A 21225-nucleotide genomic window follows, 5' to 3' on the forward strand; every position below is an offset into this window, starting at 1 on the left:
AACTACCTGAGACTGGGTAGTTTATGAAGAAAAGAGGTTTAACTGACTCACAGTTCTACACGGTGGGAGAGGCCTCAGGAAACGTACAATTATGGTAGAAAGCAAAGAAGCAGCAAGGACCTTCTTCATAAGACAGCAGGAGGTGGGGAGGAAGTGCCACACTTTTAAACCATCAGATCTCATAAGAACTCACCATCACAAGAACAGCATGGGGGCAATCACTCCCATGATCCAATCACCTCCCACCAGGACCCTCCCTCGACATGTGGGAATTACAATTTGAGATGAGATTTGGGTGAGGACACAGAGCCAAATCACCTCACCCTTAGATTGGAAAAAAAATAAGTAGTGGGAAGGCATGAAGCTAGAAAAAGCTCTTGTTACCTACCAGCGAACACTGCCAGTCCAGGACAGCTAGATTCCTGTCTTTGTGAATAATGATGATGGTGGAATTGGCTACAGAAGACAGAGGCACAGGGAAAAGTGATAGTGTTCAAACCAGCTATGTGCACATAGGAAGCTTCACAAGCTGGTGTCTGTAGTTTGGGGAATATTAATATTGTGTTCCTCTTGGGTATATTATTCATTCAGTAAAAATTTAGCTATTTATAAAATCATTTACAGAGAAATTGGAGATTCTTTCAATCTCCTATTTCTGTGAAAACATTGCAGTTGTACTAAGACTGAAAAATCCTAGTTAGCTTATACAGGAGCTACCTATGCATTGAACAGTTTCCTCATGAAAAGCTCACAATGACTATTCTTCATACCCTTTGCTGATCTGAATCTGTGAAAGTATTTGACAGTTGCACAAAGCAGCAGAGAGAGAAAATAAGTTGCCCACACACAAGAACCTAAGAGGGCTCCCTGCTGAACCACCAGTTGTGGAGAAAGCAGCCAACCAGGGGAAGAACCATTCAGGACAGAATGTTCCTCATTTTTCCAGCTGATTTAGATGAACTAAAAAAGAATTAAAATTCAACCCATTCCAAAGCACCAAATAATAATTTTAGGCTGTGGAACTAGATGCTATACTTTCACTCTCTTTCCTAACGTCTTTGTTTTTGGCTAAGAATAAAAACAGCTGTCAAGGTTCCCTCTCTCAAGCTCTGTTAACACACCTAGTCCAAAGACGCATGTGTGTCATGTCTCTAATATATTTTATTGCTGTCTTTTAAAATTCCCCTTAAGACGCTGGCCCAATATTGTTACATTCAACCACATTTCTATCACAAGGATTAAAAAGAACTTAAGTATAATTTTATTCTATTCTGCATCAGTGCCACATACACACACAAAAATGTTTGGATAAGTTAATAAGTTATAACATTCTATGTTTTAATATTAATAACAAGGACATAAATGATCATTTCCTGAGTTAACAGTGCAATGTAAAATTTAATCTGTATTGCTAATAAGACATTTTACAGCATAGAAACATGATCGAAGTGATCATTTACTTTATCATGTCATAAAACACAAGTGCTTATTGTAGAACAGTGATATAATTTAAATGGCAAGGAAATTTGTGATTCATAACAAAGAATCCTGTATGTATTTGTTGCCATGATTAACTGTCCAGATCAAATATCAGTAGTAAAATAAGTTATGGTACAAAAGAAAGCCAAGAAGTTACCTATACAGAAGGAACATTTGATTTCATTTAAGAAACTGAAGACTGGATTCTAGTTAACCTTTCATTATGTACAAAAATGTTCTCTTAAAAAACCCTAAGCAATCACAAATTTAGATAAACTAGTTGAATAAAGGACAATGACAGCTCTTCATTATGCTGTAAAACTATGGATCTCATTTTTGGAAAAGTTGAGATCCTGCAGCAACCTGAAAAACAAACAAAAAGCACATGTTTCTAAGGGAAAATGTTTTAAAATGAAGGAATAAGAGCAGCTTACCACCATAATCATGATACTTTTTCATTCTCCCCACTTACTATGCAGTTTTGTTTAATAAAAAAACACTATCACTTCTTAAAAAATTAGTGATTAGTAACTCCTAAATATCATGAAATATCTAAGCAGTGCTCAAATTTTCAACTATATCATAAATGCCATAATTATAAAAAAGTTTCAATCAGGACCCAATTAAAATTTACTCATTATGATTGGCTGATAAGTCTTTCAGGCATCTTTTGATCTATAAGATCCCCCAGATCCCCACTCCATCCTGCAATTTATTTGTTGACAAAAATCAGATTTTTATTTGTTGAGTCTCCTAAAACCTTCATTTTTCTACATCCCTGTGGTATTGCTTAATAATATGTATCTACATCCTCATATTTTCCATAACTTAATAAATGGATCTAGAGGCTTGATCAGACACAGGTTCAAATCTTTTTGACAAGACTATTTCATAGGTAATGTTCCTCTATCTGGAGGCATGTAATAAATGGTTGCCTCTCTTTTTGGATGCTAGGTACCATTATGATCTATGTATAGATCCATTAGTTAATTAAGCACTGCAATTGGTGATATTCTACTTCTATCATTCTTTATTCATTAATCAGCTGAGGAATCCTATAAAGAAAAATGTCTGCTGATTTATTATGTGGTTATTCAGTAGTATGGCTCATATAGCAAAAGGAGCATAAATGTTTGATTTTTTCCCCCTTTATTCACCAGTTTTCAAAGAAAGGAATTGATTCCCCTACTATTCTATCTTCATTCTCCCCCTACTGAACAGGAAAAGTAGAAATATTGCATATTATTCAACTAGGAAAATAGTACAATAACTACTTTTTTACCAATTACTCTATTATATGTAGTCACTTTGCCAGGCACTTCACATACTTATGTATTATTATTTATTCATTTTTACAGACAAGTGCACTAAAACTTAGAAAGGTTAAGAACTGCCCTAGGACACCCAGCAAATGATTGTAAGATGCCTATAAGTGGTAGACCTGGGATTTAAACTCCAGCTGGCAGCTCCCAGAGGGGATACACATACTCACACAAAGGGCCAGTAGGGCACAGGAGTTGAGGCCAACACAGTGCAGCAGTAAAGCCTCTCAGTGTCTGGGCCCACGCTACCATTCTATCCTGTTCTGCCAGGCAAGCAGCTTCACCCGAGCCAAACCAGTCTAGGCTTTTGTATAAATCTGCACCCTTAACGCATCTGCTAGTTCTCTCTGCCTGTACTATCCCCTTCTCCATCTCTCTTGACTGCTAGATTTTAGTCCACATGCAGTGCACATGACTTTTTTGACCATGCAGCTCCTGTCTCTCCAACACACACATCGCTAGGTAAAAGTAACCCATCTCTCCCAGAATTCCCATTACATCTTGATTTTATCTCTAGTAAGATATTTATGGTGTTCTGAGTCATACTTTAGTTATCAGTATGTGCATCTGTTTCTACCACTAGATAGTGTGGTCCTTGAAAGGAGAGATTGTTTTACTAATCTCTGTAATAAAGTGCATATTTAGTGGAGAAAGAACCATTATTGGCCAAGTAATGATAAGCTGCTTATCTCTATTTTTTTTTTTTTTTTTTGGAGACGGAGTCTCGCTGTGTCACCCAGGCTGGAGTGCAGTGGCCCGATCTCGGCTCACTGCAAGCTCCGCCTCCCGGGTTTACACCATTCTCCTGCCTCAGCCTCCGAGTAGCTGGGACTACAGGCGCCCGCCACCACGCCCGGCTAGTTTTTTGTATTTTTAGTAGAGACGGGGTTTCACCATGTTAGCCAGGATGGTCTCGATCTCCTGACTTCGTGATCCACCCGCCTCGGCCTCCCAAAGTACTGGGAGCTTATCTCTATTTTTTTAAAAATAGGTATTCTGAGTCTTTCTCTGTTATCATACTATACAAATTGACAAATGTTTACCAAATATGGAGAATATGTCTGGGATGGCTATATTTATAATATAATCTATGTAGCAGACATGAGATTAACTTTGGAGAACTCTAGGAGTGGACATTACAAGAAAGACTCATTTTTCAGAACAGCAAAAACTATAATAAGAAACCCATATAATTGCCAATCAAGAAAAATATACCATATCCATTAAGATGATGAGGATAAGGAAACCAAAGAAACGAGTCCTAACTGAAAGTCACAAGGGTAGCTACTATGAATTTTAAGTACTGATTTGAATCAAGTTACATCTCAAAATGCAACTCTATGTAGTATGTTCAGGAGTGAGTAATAGCAGGAATCCATATGTAATGATTAATAAATACTCCTGAGCAACTCTGGGTAAGCCAGTTAGCACAGCATTGAAAGACTGGCTCTGAGGTAAAAGTGAGAAAAGAAAGCTATATAGGTTCTGGTCAATTTTTTTTTTTGAGATGGAGTTTCGCTCTTGGTGCCCAGGCTGGAGTGCAATGGCATGATCTCGGCTCACTGCAACCTCTGCCTCCTAGGTTCAAGCGATCCTCCTGCCTCAGCCTCCCAAGTAGCTGGGATTACAGGTGCCCACCACCATGCCTGGCCAATTTTTGTACTTTTAGTAGAGACGGGGTTTCACCATGTTGGCCAGGCTGGTCTCGAACTCCTGACCTCAGGTGATCCAGCTGCCTTGGCCTCCCCAAGTTTATGGTCAATTTTAAAAATGCAAAAATGATTCTAATTATTTAAAAGTATTATTATACTGCAATCTATAAAGTACTCACTGAGATATTTCTAAAATAGCAGAAGCAATACAGTAGAAGACAGTACAGCTCTTAGCCTTTTTTCCTAAAAATTTTATATTCAACCTGTATAATGTTAGTTTTCATTGTAAATTTAATAGTTTTGCTAGAGCTTTAAAAGAGCAAAAGTTTACATAGAAACTTGAAAAAAGTTGAGAGAGTTTAACTAAAAGAACATTTTTCTTAAAGCATTAAAACACAGAAATATATTTAATTAAAAATAAAATACATTTTAAATTCAACATGGAAGAAAAAAAGTTTTTAATGCCTTTATTTATTGATTGGGCGGTCAATCTTTTCTATAATTAAAATTTTAAATAAAAAAGCAAGATATAAGACTATCTATGAGGACTAAACTCTGACTTTTTTTTATCTTGCTCAAATTCCTATCTAAGGGGTCTAGGAAGTCATGCCCTACAAACTATAAATTCTCATCAGATGTGTTTTATTTAACCCTATATATCATGACTTACTTTCCAACCTGACTCTGGCATAACATTACGAGACAAGGAAGAAAATCAAAATATTTTACCCCAAAACAAGTTTCTTTGCCATATCTTGAAATGGTCCTGCAAATCTGTCCTTTGTGGGGGAAAATCTGCATCTGTAAAGAATCCTATCAACATAGCTAGATCTTTTTGTTCCGGGCCAGTCCAATCCTGAAGAGGTTAACTAAGAGTCTAGTACCTTTTAAAGGTCTGAATAGGCAACACTGTCATCTATTATCTCTAAGGGCAGCCACTGTAAGACTTCCAAAGAACCTTGGTCCCCACAATCTTTTATCTTAACCTGAACATTCCCTTTCTATGGATCTCAGGTCTTTAGACAAACTCAACCAATTGTCAACCAGAAAATGTTTAAATTTACCTATAGCCTGGAAACTTGTGCTCCCCGGCAACCCAGATTTGAGTTGTTCTGCCTTTCTAGACCAATCAATGTATTTCTTAAATGTATTTGATTGATGTCTCATGCCTCCCTAAAATGTATCAAACCAAGCTGTGCCCTGACCATCTTGGGCACATGTTCTCAGGACCTCCTGAGAGCTCACAGGCCATGGTCACTCATATTTGGCTCAGAATAAATCTCTTCAGAGATTTTGGAGAGTTTGACTCTTTTCGCCAACATCTAGAAATGTTAGGCTTAGTCACCTGCTAAATAAGAATAGGGCACTTAAAACAGCTATATTTTAAAATCATCTAGAAATCCAACAGGGGCTACCTTTAACCAAATATTTTAAAGTGCCATTTTAAAGCTAAATCACATCAAAGTGAGTTTCAAACAGGATCGCTACTACCACTGCTTTTTCATGATCCAGGCTTCAACTATTAGTCTTGCCTTATTTGTGTTCTAGTCTCCCCTTTTTGTCTTGCTGCTTGGCTTTTGACCACATATATTATTTACTAACTTTCACTCAGTTACAGAGAATGAAGATCAAAAGCTACAATGAGATGAACATTCCTTATTAATTACTATATATTATAAAGCTTTGATGGAAGAAGAGGTTGGGCCTAATGTCCCAAATAAGATTGTGGCACCAATCTTGTGAGTGTATCCATATTGGCAGCCATTAGCAGAGAACACTGATTGCTAGCTGTAACTTACTTTTGTGTTTTATCTAACAATATGCATAATCCTAGCCTCCAGCTCAAACTATATGAAGATTTAAAGACTTTGTTATTTTCTAAAACTGTAAGATTATTAAAATGCAGGTTCATATAAATAGGAAGAACTGAGAGATATTTGTCATGAAATATCTTCATTTCAGTATTGGGCAGTCTGTTTCCTACTACACTGCTACTCACCTTACTCCTTGTTCTGTAAATGGCACTGGTCCACAAATGCAGACGAGAACTTTGGATTTGTCCAAATTTCTTTTCAAAAATTCAGAAAGAAGAGCTGGTGAAATATGTCCCTGTTTGCCATTCCATTCAGAAATAGGTGCTGAGAGAACAAATTCAACATCCAGTCTAGGGAAAAGAAAAACAGTTTTTTACAGTTTATTATTTTAAACATATTATTAACATGTTTCAAGTTCAATAATATATTTCTCCCCTAAAGAATAATTTAATATATAAAGATTGATACACTTGCTAGAAAAACACTGAAAAAATTATAAGATTTAACAAAAACATATAGGTAAATCTATATTTGCTAAGGATTAGCTTTTCCTATACAGTAAGGAATGTAATTTGGCATTTTTTTTAAGTTTTTACCAAGCATGGTAGCTCACACCTGTAATCCTAGCACGTTGGGAGGCCACGGCGGGAGGATTGTTTGAGAACAGGAGTTTGAGATCAGCCTGGGCAACAAAGTGAGACCTAGTTTCTACAAAAAACAAACAAACAGAAACTCTCCCCAAAAAACAAAAACAACTGTTTAAACTTAGCCAGGTGTGGTGGTATGTGCCTATGGTCCTAGCTATTTGAGAAGCTGAGGCAGGAGGATCGTTTGATCCAGTGAGCTATGATTGCACCAGCCTGGGCGACAGAGCAAGAACCTGTCTCTTAAAAAAGAAAGTAATTAAAAATAAATATATAAATGAAATAGAGATTTCAAGGGATCTCAGAGAACTCCACATTTCTATTAATAATTAACTGGTATTGAAAAAAAAGAACAAATATTGCATGTTCTCACTTATAAGTGGAGCTAAACCCTGTGTATACAAGAACATAAAGATGAGAACAATAGACACTGGGGACTCCAAATGGAGGGAGGTGTAGGGAAAGGGGCAAGGGCTGAAAAACCTCCTAGTGTGTACTATGTTCACTGTCTAGCTGACAGGATCAACAGAAATCCAAATTTCAGCATCACACAATATATCCTTGAAACAAATCTGCACATTTACCCCCGAACCCAAAATAAACAATAATAATATGCTGGTATAAATCACAGTAAATAGCAATTACCAGTGACACATGTATTTTAATCTCTGGCTCAAACCTCTCCAATGATTTCCAGACCCTTACAACCAGTTTGATTAAGAAGCCTATTTGACTTCTTACTGTCACTGTCTCAAAGGCCCTCAACCTCAACCTCAACCTCATGATCTCTGTAACTGGCACCACAGTCTGCTTGGTTTTACAAGCCAGAAACCTGGGATTTATCCTGGGAACCTCTCTCTATCTCACCCTCCATATCCAATTCATCACCAAGTCCTGGCTCTAACTCTGTTTACCTCTTAGCCTTCACTGCCATAACACTGCCTGTTCTCTTTCTTCTTTCTGTAATGAGATTACCACTCCCATTCTTCAGTTTTCACCTCAAGCATCAGGGAATCCACAGGGAAGTATTGCACCTCCACAAGGCTGAGGTCCTTTGTTTCATGTGTTGTAGCAATGTTTTCTTTTTCCTTTTCTTCATAGCCATTTACTTCAGATTTTAAATATGTTGTCACTAAGCTGATTACCTATTGTCTACCTTCTCCAATAGACTCTAAACTCCATGAGAACAGGGACCATGTCTGCTTTGGCTATCACTGTATCCCTAACACACAGGAGGTACCCACATACTACGGAATGAAAAAGATGAAAGCAAAAGGGTACAGGATTAAAACAAAGTCTCACAATGTAACAACAGACCATTTCTTCCCATGGGCTTAGTAATCTGTTATACAAATTGCTGGTAAAAAGCCACAGTAAATTCAAAATTCTATGTTGTACCTGCTCTGTCTGCTCTGTTTTAGCAAACAAAACTAATTCTTACCATTTCAATAGCATCAAATTAAAAGCAGTTCTACATGTTCCAGTGAGTAACTGAGTAGCAGGAATTCATGATACATTAATTTAAACCACATGAAAAAGCTGAAGTGAACAGTTTCTCTTATGAGAGGACAAAGGAAGTAAATATGACAACAGAAACAAGGTATGGCTGGTACAGCTGCCCTCACATTGCTGTGCCTCAGCTGGATTAAGTTTCCCAAGAACTAAGGACCCTGGCACAAGCAGCACAGACCAAATAAGAGACCAAATAAGAGCAGCGGCAGAGGGCGAGAGAACCAGCCTCAGCTCTCCACACAGACTCCAGCCTCTAGGTCTTGTCCATTTGTGGAATGAGGTTGGGAAATGAGTCATCTCTTACATTTCTAATATTCTTTGATTTTATATTAAAAACACCTCCAGGACTATGTTTTATTTCTTATCTTCAAGCTTCCCATTTAGTATCAGCAGCAACACTAATCCACTCTATAGCCTCCCCAAAGGCTAATCCACAAAATAGCCTCCCCAAAGATACTCGCTATTTTTACCTTCCAAGCATTTAAAACTAAGATAGTTTTAAATAACCTCAGGATGTGATATTTGCTTACTGCTTCATGAGGGCAAGGTCCTTGTCTGTCTTGTTCAATACTGTATCCAGGCTTTGCTCAATAAAGTACACACAAAAAAATGCCTTTTGAATAAAGAAATGTATTTACAAAGAGGCCATGTTGGCTAAAAATAAAAATTGTACTTAAAAGAACAAAGCCATGTGCTGGCATCCATAAAATTACATATAAAAATGTATGTGAATTCATAAGTGTGTTTTTCTGGAAAAAAAAATCATAATCTTTCTTTCATCAGATCAAAGGGCCAAAAGCAGCCATAAAACCACTGTCTTAAATTTCCAATTATACATAGATACTTGAATAAAATGTGGCAACTGTCCTGTTAAATTAAAGGATAAAAGATGCTCTCCTGTGGCTCTATTTCAAATGAGCCTATAACTGGAATAAAACTGCTAAATTAATACTGAAGTTTCTGTAGTCTGCCACAAGTACCTAGTCATAATTTTCCTTCACTGGGATGCTTTATAAAAAAGCCTAATCAGTGATATATTTTCTGCAGGTATCTACTAAATGGTGATAAATAACAGATCCTTACATAAACGGTATAAACTTCTCATGTATTTTGTATTTATTCACATAATGGTCCCTTGACTATAATTTATGCACTCAATGGAAAAGGTGAACAGAAATAATGGCTGCAATTTAAGGATATTGTAAAGAGGCTGTTATCCTGCTTATCTCCTTTTCATAGGCTGAGAAAAGGGCTTAATCTGGAACAGGAGCATTCCCAAGTTAAGACTCAATAATTCTTTAATGAAAGATTTTTTTATATCAAAATATAGATAATTCCTGTGGAATCCTCTCTCCTGGGTTTTCTGAATGAAGGTCAACTTACTGTCTAAAGTAATTACAGCTTTGAGATGCTGGAGACATGTGAGGGCACACAGTAAACATCCTGAAATTCCTCTATAATTTCAAAAGTGCCAAAAGGGGTTGGGACTCTTGAAAAGGTTACCTGAAAATAAATTCAGATTAACCCATAAAATACAAACTAATATGAAAGAGGGAGAGAACAGAACTGCTTCTGATGAGTGCCTATGCGATCTTAAATGTCAGTCTAAGTAAGCTTGTCAAAAAATTTATTTTAAGGTAGGCTGACAGTGATTTAAATGACAAGTCTTGAAATACAAATGTATTCGTTTAGTCTAAATCATTAGCAGTCATCCAACGACTTATTCCTTCCTCCTCTAGCCAATCAGCTTCGGCAACTTACCTCCTTCATATTTCTTACACAAAGTCCCTTACCTTCCCATTTTTAATGTCACAACTCCAGATCAGGTTCTTATATCTCTTCTCTAAAATATTACATTAACAGCCTTAGCCCTTAATCTATTTGATATACCATTGCCATATTAGTTCCCCTAAAAATCCTGATACAACTTTGCAAACTTTTTGCTTAAAAGCTTCAGTGATTCCTCACTGCCCACAGATTAGTATTTCAGCTTTTCCTATTTTTTTTTTTTTTTCTAGCTAAAGAAAATGTCTGCAACTGTAGTAAAAATTGCTATGTGCTCACAGGAAAATATCTCACAAAACTAGGAATCAAAATTAGATAAAACATATATAATTATGGAAACATTTTTAAAAATGAATCTAATGAAAGGAAACACTAGTATGCCTCCAGATGTTAGCAGTTATTCCATGAAAGCAGGCTAACTATCAAATAAATCTGTGACATACTGGGTTCAAAAAAGTTAAATATATTTCCTTAGAATTTCAGAAAGCCTTCAATATGCTAAGTTCAGAGTAAATCTTCAAGAAGGCATATACTATTTCCCAAATGTATTCAATCATAGAGTCCATTCTGGGGAATACATTAACATTTCAAAGCACATATTCCAAGCAACACAACATCTGAGGAACATCTCCTGGAAGAAACCGAAAGTGCTATAAGGTTCCAGAATAGTGGGCTGCCTATCTGGGTACATAAGAGGTTAGGGAAAAAGAAACAGTTTCAGGTATCCTCTTTCATTTACTTCTGCTTCTGGCATCATCAGCTTAAATGGAACTGCCATATTGCTAGCCCCAATACTGACATCAGAAGACAAAAACATATAGTTCACAGAGCCTGTCAGCACTACAGGGAGATGAGCCGCAGAGTGTCACTGTGCCTTCTTCCTGTGTCTATCTGATATATAATATTTACTTCACATATGGATTACATTCAAGGTCTTTCATCACCTGATTTTAGCCTAGCTTGTTTCCTCAACTGTAAACAAAAAGGATCAGAAATGATAACTGTGAAGATTCCTTCTAAAACTGATATAAGGTTTAATGGGTTTATTTTTATTCTGCATCATTCTCCTTCATGCACAGTATTTATTTCAAAAAAACGACTCTACTCTGTTATTAAAACACTAGAATATACTGGCCCTCATGTCTTATGCAATCCCACTACCCAAATTTATTTTCCCACTCAAAGAAATGCTAATCATTTCCCAAAGCCCAGCTCAAAAGCCCCTTCTTCCATGAAGCTCTGATATTCCTACCCTCACAAAAATGGAATAAAATTCTTTTCACTAGATAGCTACGGTATGTTTTTTGTTCCTCTCAAGGCACAGACTTTACAGTCACTGATGTACTTTAGAACTTCACCACCACTAGGGTAGTCTTACTGATTTCTTATCTTTTTGTAATGTCAAGCACATTTTGCAGATAGTGAGCACACAGATGTTTAAAGTGATGTAAATGGTCTTCTATCTTCTGTTGGTGCATATAAGTGGGTAAATAGTCCCCTTTCCTTGGTGACCCATTTCCGTGCTGCTTAGAACCCCTTTTTTCCTCCTCTTTCTTTTGCCCGAACTAACCTCCCAATCCACTCTAGTGTAAAAATAATGACACTAACAACATCACTGTTAATGACACTATCAGTGTTAATGTCATCATCAACGACAATGTAGGCTGGGTATAGTATTCTCTGCTAAGTGCTTTCATTTTTCAGAGGCTATTAGTCAAAATGTAACAGACGCTGGAGAGGATGTGGAGAAATAGGAATATTTTTACACTGCCGGTGGGAGTGCAAATTAGTTCAACCACCGTGAAAGATAGTGTGGCGATTCCTCAAGGATCTAGAACCAGAAATACCATTTGACCTAGCAATCCCATTACTGGGTATATACCCAAAGAATTATAAATCATTCTACTATAAAGACACATGCACATGTATGTTTATTGCAGCACTATTCACAATAGCAAAGACTTCGAACCAACCCAAATGCCTATCAATGATAGACTGGATAAAGAAAATGTGGCACATACACACCATGGAATACTATGCCGCCATAAAAAAGGATGAGTTCATGTCCTTTGCAGGGACATGGATGAAGCTGGAAACCATCATTCTCAGCAAACTAAGACAGGAACAGAAAACCAAACACCCCATGTTTTCACTCATAAGTGGGAGTTGAACAATAAGAACACATGGACACAGGGAGGAGAACATTCCACACTGAGGACTGTTGTGGGGTGCGGGGTTAGGGATAGAATTAGGAGAAATACCTAATGTAGATGACGGGTTGATGGGTGCTGCAAACCACCATGGCACATGCATACCTACGTAACAAACCTGCATGTTCTGCACATGTATCCCAGAACTTAAAGTATAATAGGTATCAAGAGCCTTAAAATACTTTGACCCAATACTTCTTCTGATACATCTTTATCCTGAATAGTTAGAGAGGTATTGAACAATTTCTAGTCACTATGTCAAATAATAGAGAATTGATTAAATAAATTATGGTATGCTCCCACAACTGAATACAATGCAGTTATTAAAAATCATAGTATATTGCAGGATTTACTAACTGGCACGACTGGCACTTTGGGCTGGATAATTCTTTGTTGTAGGCGGGCTGTCCTGTGAATTGTAAGATATTTTGTAGCAATCCTGGCCTCTACTGACTAGGTGTCAGTAACACCTCTTCCCCCAGTTGTGAAAATAAAAAATGTCTCCAGACATAAATGTTTCTGGGGTGGCAGAGTTGCTTAAGGTTGAAAACCACCTGTTGAAAATATTCTTTATGTAAAAAACACACAATACAATAAGTAGAAATGTAGTTATAAAAATTATAGTTAGTATGACTACATTATTTTAAATATACAAAACAAAAAGATAGGTATGCATATGAATAGAAAGATACAGACCATAACATTAATAATTGTTCTTTGGGTGGTAGGATTATGGGTGATTTTTTTCTTATACCTTTTCTATATAAACATGTATTAATTTTATAAAGAGAAGGGAAAATCAACAAATACTGTTATAAAAAAATGTACCACTACCTTTACTAAAGATTAATGGTCTCCAAGAACGACTCATTTGAAACAAAAAGGAAAATACCTGTTATATTTATATACCACAAAATGTTTTCTAGAAGTCAACCTGTCAAACTGTCCCACCTGTGCCACCCCTCAAAACTCATTCTACAAAAGCAGAGACATCACAGAGCTAGGGCATTCTGCTGATGGGAGCAGGTGGGCCAACGTGTACTGAATGAACTGAGCCTCAGAACACTGATCACATATTTGGGAGAAGGATAAGTGGAATTTAGTTTGATTTCAGTTTACATAATTAGTTAAATCCACTACTGCACATATTTGCCTTATGTTTTGTCTCATTTTTCATAAGAGAAAAAGTATAAGATTTTGCTAGACTTGGAAGGTGGTGAATGGAATCCCTATTGTTAGAACAGTCAAGTTTAATAACATATTTGGACAAAATTTGGGTACACATTGTTTTCTGTTCAGATTTCATACTTAATGACATGAAAATGAGACTGAAATAGAAAGAGTAATACTCTAAAAAGTATTTATGAAGTATCTATATTTTTGCAATTCTGAGGGCAGTAATTAGGGAAAATGAAGAGACACATTCCCTGGGCTGCATGAGAAAAAAAGCAAACACAATATCTTATCACTGCTGGATCCATGTGTACAGGCACATAATAGATGTTACACATATTTCACGAACGAATGAATGAATGTCTGCTACAAACATACTAATTCTGGGCTAGGCACCTACATAGGCTAACTCACTGATTCCCATGTCCAAATGATTCTGTGGTGTAGGTATTAATGTTCGTTTTACAGATGGAAAAACTGAAGCTCAGCCAGATAAAGTAATTTGCCCAAGGCCAAGATATTAATAACTTTCCATTATACAATTTTATTTTGAAGAATTCCATTTGCTAATTACATTATCTAGATAAACTCTGAGGACAAGCATAGCATGCTTGCTGAAAATATTCGATCATATGTCAGCCTCAGAATCCATAATTCTTATCATTCTCCTTGTTCCACAAAGGATGGAGTAGAAGACTGGGACCTAAATATAGAGAGTAGGGTATTTCTCTTAACTACAAAATTTGTTTTTTAATATTTACAATTCAATGACAATTTAACCACAGAAGTGTGAAAAGTGTCTGTTCATATCCTTCACCCACACTTTTTGATGGGATTTTTTTTTTTTTTCTGGTAAATCTGTTTAAGCTCCTTGTAGACTCTGGATATTAGCCCTTTGTCAGATGGATAGATTGCAAAATTTTTCTCCCATTCTGCAGGCTGCCTGTTCACTCTGATGATAATTTCTTTTGCTATGCAGAAGCTCTTAATTAGATCCCATTTGTCAATTTTGGCTTTTGTTGCAATTGCTTTTGGTGTTTTAGTCATGAAGTCTTTGCCCATGCCTATGTCCTGAATGGTATTGCCTAAGTTTTCTTCTAGGGTTTTTATGGTTTTAGATCTTACGTTTAAATCTTTAATCTATCTTAATTTTTGTATAAGGTGTAAGGAAGGGTCCAGTTTCAATTTTGTGCATATGGCTAGTCACTTTTCCCAATACCATTTATTAAATAGGGAATCCCTTCCCTATTGTTTGTCAGGTTTGTTGAAGATCAGATGGTTGTAAATGTGGGGCATTATTTCTGAGACCTCTATTCTGTTCCACTAGTCTATATATCCGTTTTGGTACCCGTACCATGCCGTTTTGGTTACTGTGGCCTTGTAGTATAGTTTGAAGTCAGGTGGCATGATGCCTCCAGCTTTGTTCTTTTTGCTTAGGACTGTCTTGGCTATACAAGCTCTTTTTTGGTTCCATATGAAATTCAAAATAGTTTTTTTCTAATTCTGTGAAGAAAGTCAATGGTAGCTTGATGGGGATAGCATTAAATCTATAAATTACTTTGGGCAGTATGGCCACTTTCATGATACTGATTCTTCCTATCCATCAGCATGGAATGTTCTTCCATTTGTTTGTGTCCTCGCTTATTTCCTTGAGTAGTGGTTTGTAGTTCTCCTTGAAGAGGTCCTTCATATCTCTTGTAAGTTGGATTCCTAGATATTTTATTCTCTTTGTAGCATTTGTGAGGAGTTCACTTATGATTTGGCTCTCTATCATTGGTGTGTAGGAATGCTTGTAATTTTTGCACATTGATTTTGTATCCTGAGACTTTGCTGAAGTTGCTTATCAGCTTAAAGAGTTTTTGGGCTGAGATGATGGGGTTTTCTAAATATACAATCGTGTCATCTGGAAACAGAGATAATTTGACTTCCTCTTTTCTATTTGAATATCCTTTATTTCTTTCTCTTGCCTTATTGCCCTGGCCAGAACTTGCAATACTATGTTGAATAGGAGTGGTGAGAGGGGCATTCTTCTCTTGTGCTGGTTTTCAAAGAGAATGTTTCCAGCTTTTGCCCATTCAGCATGATATCGGATGTGGGTTTGTTATAAATAGCTCTTATTATTTTGAGATATGTTCCATCAATACCTAGTTTGAGTGTTTTTAGCATGAAGGGGTGTTGAATTTTATTGAAGGCCTTTTCTGCATCTATTGAGATCACCATGTGGTTTTTGTCATTGGTTCTGTTTTTGTGATGCATTACATTTATTGATTTGTGTATGTTGAACCAGCCTTGCATCCCAGGGATAAAGCCAACTTGATCATGGTGGAAAAGCTTTTTAATGTGCTGCTAGATTCAGTTTGCAAGTATTTTATTGAGGATTTTTGCACTGATGTTCATCAGGGATACTGGTCTGAATTTTTCTTTGTTTTGTTGTGTCTCTGCCAGGTTTTGGTATCAGGATGATGCTGGCCTCATAAAATGAGTTAGGGAGGATTCCCTCTTTTTCTATTGTTTGGAATAGTTTCAGAAGGAATGGTACCAGCTCCTCTTTGTACCTCTGGTAGAATTCAGCTGTAAATCTGTCTGGTCCTGAGCCTTTTTTGTTTGGTAGGCTATTAATTACTACCTCAATTTCAGAACTTGTTACTGGTCTATTCAGGGATTCAACTTCTTCCTGGTTTAGTCTTAGCAGGGTGTATGTGTCCAGGAATTTATCCATTTTTTCTAGATTTTCTACTTTATTTGCATAGAGTTGTTTATAGTATTCTCTGATTGGTAGTCTGTATTTCTGTGGGATCAGTGGTGATCTCCCCTTTATCATTTTTTATTGTATCTATTTGATTCTTCTCTCTTTTCTTCTTTATTAGTATGGCTACCAGTTTATCCATTCTGTTAATCTTTTCAAAAAACCAGCTCCTGGATGCACTGATTTTTTGAAGGGTTTTTCATGTCTCTATTTCCTTCCGTTTTTCTCTGATCTTAGTTTATTTCTTGTTTTCTGCTAGCTTTTGAATTTGTTTGCTCTTGCTTCTCTAGTTCTTCTCATTGTGATGTTAGGGTGTCAATTTTAGATCTTTCTCACTTTCTTCTGTGGGCATTTTGTGCTATAAATTTCCCTCTACATACTGCTCTAAATGTGTCCCAGAGATTCTGGCATGTTGTGTCTTTGTTTTTATTGGTTTCAAAGAACTTATTTATTTCTGCCTTAATTTCGTTATTTACGCAGTAGTCATTCAGGAGCAGGTTGTTCAGTTTCCATGTAGTTGTGTGGTTCTGAGTGAGCTTCTTAATCCTGAGTTCTAATTTGATTGCACTGTGGTCTGAGACACTGTTTGTTATGATTTCTGTTCCTTTGCATTTGCTGAGGAGTGTTTTACTTCCAAATATGTGGTCAATTTTAGAATAAGTGCTATGTGGTGCTGTGAAAAATGTATATTCTGTTGATATGGGGTGACAAGTTCTGTAGATGTCTATTAGGTCCACTTGGTCCAGAGCTGAGTTCAAGTCCTGAATATCCCTATTAATTTTCTGTCTCGTTGATCTGTCTAATATTGACATAGGGTGTTAAAGTCTCCCACTATTATTGTGTAAAAGTGTCTCTTTGTAAGTCTTTAAGAACTTGCTTTTTGAATCTGGGTGCTCCTATATTGGGTGCATATACATTTAGGATAGTTAGCTCTTCTTGTTGCATTAATCCCTTTAGCATTATGTAATGCCCTTGTCTTTTTTGGTCTTTGTTGGTTTAAAGACTGTTTTATCAGAGACTAGGATTGCAACCCCTGCTTTTTTTTTTTTTTTTTTTGCTTTCCATTGGCTTGGTAAATCTTCCTCCAGCCCTTTATTCGGAGCCTATGTGTGTCTTTGCATGTAAGATGGGTCTCCTGAACACAGCACACTGATGGGTCTTGACTCTTTATCCAATTTGCCAGACTGTGCGTTTTAATTGGGGCATTTAGCTAATTTACATTTAAGGTTAATACAGTTATGTGTGAATTTGATCTTGTCATTATGATGCTAGCTGGTTATTTTGCCCATTAGTTGATGCAGTTTCTTCATAGTTTCGATGGTCTTTACATTCTGCTTCGTTTTTGCAGTGGCTGGTACCGGTTTTTCTTTTCCATATTTAGTGCTTCCTTCAGGAGCTCTTGTAAGGCAGGCCTGGTGGTGACAAAATCCCTCAGCATTTGCTTGTCTTTAAAGGATTTTATTTCTCCTTTGCTTATGAAGCTTAATTTGGCTGGATATGAAATTCTGGGTTAAAAACTCTTTTCTTTAAGAATGTAGAATATTGGCCCCCCACTCTCTTCTGGCTTCTAGGGTTTCTTCAGAGAGATCCCCTGTTATTCTGATGGGCTTCCCTTGTGGGTAACCCGACCTTCCTCTGTGGCTGCCTTTAACATTTTTTCCTTTATTTCAACCTTGGTGAATCTGATGATTGTGTGTCTTGGGGTTGTTCTTCTCAAGGAGTATCTTTGTAGTGTTCTCTTATTTCCTGAATTTGAATGTTGGCCTATGTTGCTAGGTTGGGGAAGTTCTCTTGGATAGTATCCAGAAGTGGTTTTCCAACTTGGTTCCATTCTCCCCGTCACTTTCAGGTACACCAAACGTAGTCCCATATTTCTTGGAGGCTTTGTTCATTCCTTTTCATTATTTTTTCTCTAATCTTGTCTTCTTGCTTTATTTCATTGAGTTGATCTTCAATCTCTGATATTCTTTCTTCCGCTTGCTCGATTCGGCTACGATACTTGTGTATGCTTCACGACGTTCTCATGCTGTGTTTTTCAGTTCCATCAGGTCATTTATGTTCTTCTCTAAACTGTTTATTGTAGTTAGATATTCCTCTAACCTTTTGTCAAGGTTCTTAGCTTCTTTGCATTGGGTTAGAACATGCTCCTTTAGCTCAGAGGAGTTTGTTATTACCCATCTTCTGAAGCCTACTTCTGTCAATTTGTCAAACTCATTATCTGTCCAGTTTTGTTCCCTCGCTGGCAAGGAGTTGTGATCCTTTGGAGAAGAAGAGGCATTCTGGTGTTTGGCATTTTCAGACTTTTTGCACAGGTTTTTCCTCATCTTCATGGATTTATCTAGCTTTGGTCTCTGCTGTTGGTGACCTCTGGATGGAGTGTTTGTTGGCTTGGTCATCGTTTTTTTTCTTGATGTTGATGCTATTGCTTTCTGTTTGTTAGTTTACCTTATAACAGGCCCCTCTGCTGCAGGTCTGCTGGAGTTTGCCGGGGGTCCACTCTAGACCCTGTTTTCCTGGGTATCACCAGCAGAGGCTGAAGAATAGCAAAGACTGCTGCCTGTTCCTTCCTCTGGAAGCTTCATCCCAGAGGGCACCCGCCAAATGCCAGCCAGAGCTCTCCTGTATGAGGTGTCTGTCGACCCCTGCTGGGGGGTGTCTCCCCGTCAGGAGCCTCAAGGGTAAGGGACCCCCTTGAGGAGGCAGTCTGTCACTTAGCTGAGCTCAAGCGCTGTGATGGGAGATCCACTGCTCTCTTAAGAGCCAGCAGGCAGAAACGTTTAAGTCTGCTGAAGCTGTGCCCACAGCCGCCCCTTCCCCCAGGCACTCTGTTCCAGGGAGATGGGAGTTTCATCTATAAGCCTCTGCCTCTGATTGGGACTGCTGCCTTTCTTTCAGAGATGCCCTGCACAGAGAGGAGGAACCTAGAGAGGCGGTCTGGCTATCATGGTTTTTTGGCACTGTGGTGGGCTCCACCTAGTCCGAACTTCCCAGTGGCTTTTTTCACACTGTGAGTGGAAAACCACTTACTCAAGTATCAGTAATGGTGGACGTCCCTCCCCCTACTAGGCTCGAGTGTTCCCCGTTGACTTCAAACTGTTATGCTTGCAGTGAGAATTTCAAGCCAGTGGATCTTAGCTTGCTGGGCTCCGTTTGGGTAGGATCCACTGAGCAAGACCACTTGGCTCCCTGGCTTCAGCCCCCTTTCCAGGTGAGTGAATGGTTCTGTTTCTCTGGTTCCAGGTGCCACTGGGGTACCAAAAAACTCCTGCAGCTAGCTTGGTGTCTGCCCAAATGGCTGCCCAAGTTTGTGCTTGAAACCCAGGACCCTGGTGGTATAGGCACCCAAGGGAATCTCCTGGTCCGCAGGTTGCGAAGCCTATGGGAAAAGTGTAGTATCTGGGCTGGATAGCACAGTTACTCATGGCACAGTCCCTCATGGCTTCCTTTGGCTAGTGGAGGGAGTTCCCCAACCACTTGAGCTTCCCGGGTGAGGCAACACCCCACCCTGCTTCTGCTCACCCTCTGTGGGCTGCACCCACTGTATAACCAATCCCAGTGAGATGAACCAGGTACCTCAGTTGGAAATGCAGAAATCACCCGCCTACTGTGTTGGTCTCACTGGGAGCTACAGACCAGAGCTGTTCCTATTTGGCCATCTTGCCTGGGAATCAACCAGTTTAAATTCTTTTAAACATTTACTTAAAAAAACAGAAGCTCTAACAGCGAAGACAGAAAACAAACATGTATATAGGGGTCCTCTATAACCACAATTCAAATGTCTGAGAGAGGGCTTCACAGGTTCCAAAGCATTTACATTATCTTCTCCAAAGCTCACAATAGCTTTATGAAGTAGAAAGACGTCATTATTTTCTTTTGAAGTTAAAGAGGCCCCTAGAGGTAAATAATTTGTGAATAAAATTTCATGCTGGTGAGGAGCAGAATGGCAACTGGAATTTAGGTCTTTAGGCTTATTGATAAACGCTTCCAATTTTTCACTTTGAAAATGTGTTAAAAAATACTTGAAAAACTAAGAACTTGAACTTCTTTAAATAATTCTCTAAAATGCCACACAACTACTTAAATATAGTAAATATTCTTAGGTTTATGTTTTTAGTATGTAAAGAATAAATACTTCAAGGATAAATAAGTTCAGGTGTCATCCTTAAGTCCGAAAGCCATTTATTAAAAGACAAAGTGGAGGATGATGGGAGACAGCAGGCAGGGAAAAATGGGAAAAGACCACAGCATTTCCTTATTATGGATATTCAGAAAATATTCAGAAGAACCTCGAGCCCCTGGACAGCAAACAAAGTTCTAAGGGCTTTACTCTTTCAAAAAGCCTAGAATTTTATCTGTACCATCCTATCATACACATACGTATTTACTTCAGATCTTCTGTATAATTTATAAAGCCCTAAAATTCTTAGAAATAGCTTTTAATGATTATAGAAATGCTTTAGGAAGTATGATATCTTATTCAATTCACTTTTTGTAAAAAGATTGTTCTGAACTTCCTACTGCTATCAAATCTTTTTAGGGGAAATGGAGCACATATTCATTTAAATTATCTTCTTATTTTAGTTTACTGGGCTCTTTAATCAATAAAATAAGTTTTTACTTTTGTTATCCTTTCTGTCCCATTCCACTACTGAGTTCAGCTTGACTAGAACTTTTTTCTATTGTCTATACCAGCACTTCCCAAAGTGGGTACCAAGGATCACTAGTGATAGAGCGAAGAAGCGTTAATGCAAACAAACAAAAGTAAAGGGAATTTTGCTAAACAATGCATAAAAAATTCCTGCCTTGGAAAGTCACAAAGGATACTAACATATAAAAAGCTTTAGAAATCCCGTACCATGTTTAATTTTGCTTAGTCCATTCTCACCAA

At 37.7% G+C, this 21225-nt stretch overlaps 1 protein-coding gene across 1 annotated transcript in view; it reads right to left on the reverse strand.

The window, feature by feature from the left end:
• Positions 1-1238: 1238 nt before the first annotated feature.
• The window catches only part of CYB5R4 (cytochrome b5 reductase 4), a 105312-nt gene continuing 85325 nt past the window's right edge, over positions 1239-21225 (reverse strand). The window contains 2 exon segments of the mRNA NM_001193767.2: positions 1239-1842; positions 6453-6617. Of these exon segments, the coding sequence (NP_001180696.1) occupies positions 1788-1842; positions 6453-6617 (220 nt within the window). The 3' untranslated portion in view covers positions 1239-1787.

This window comes from Macaca mulatta, chromosome 4 (genome assembly GCF_049350105.2).
Source record: "Macaca mulatta isolate MMU2019108-1 chromosome 4, T2T-MMU8v2.0, whole genome shotgun sequence".
In the NCBI taxonomy this organism is placed as follows: Eukaryota; Metazoa; Chordata; class Mammalia; order Primates; family Cercopithecidae; genus Macaca; species Macaca mulatta.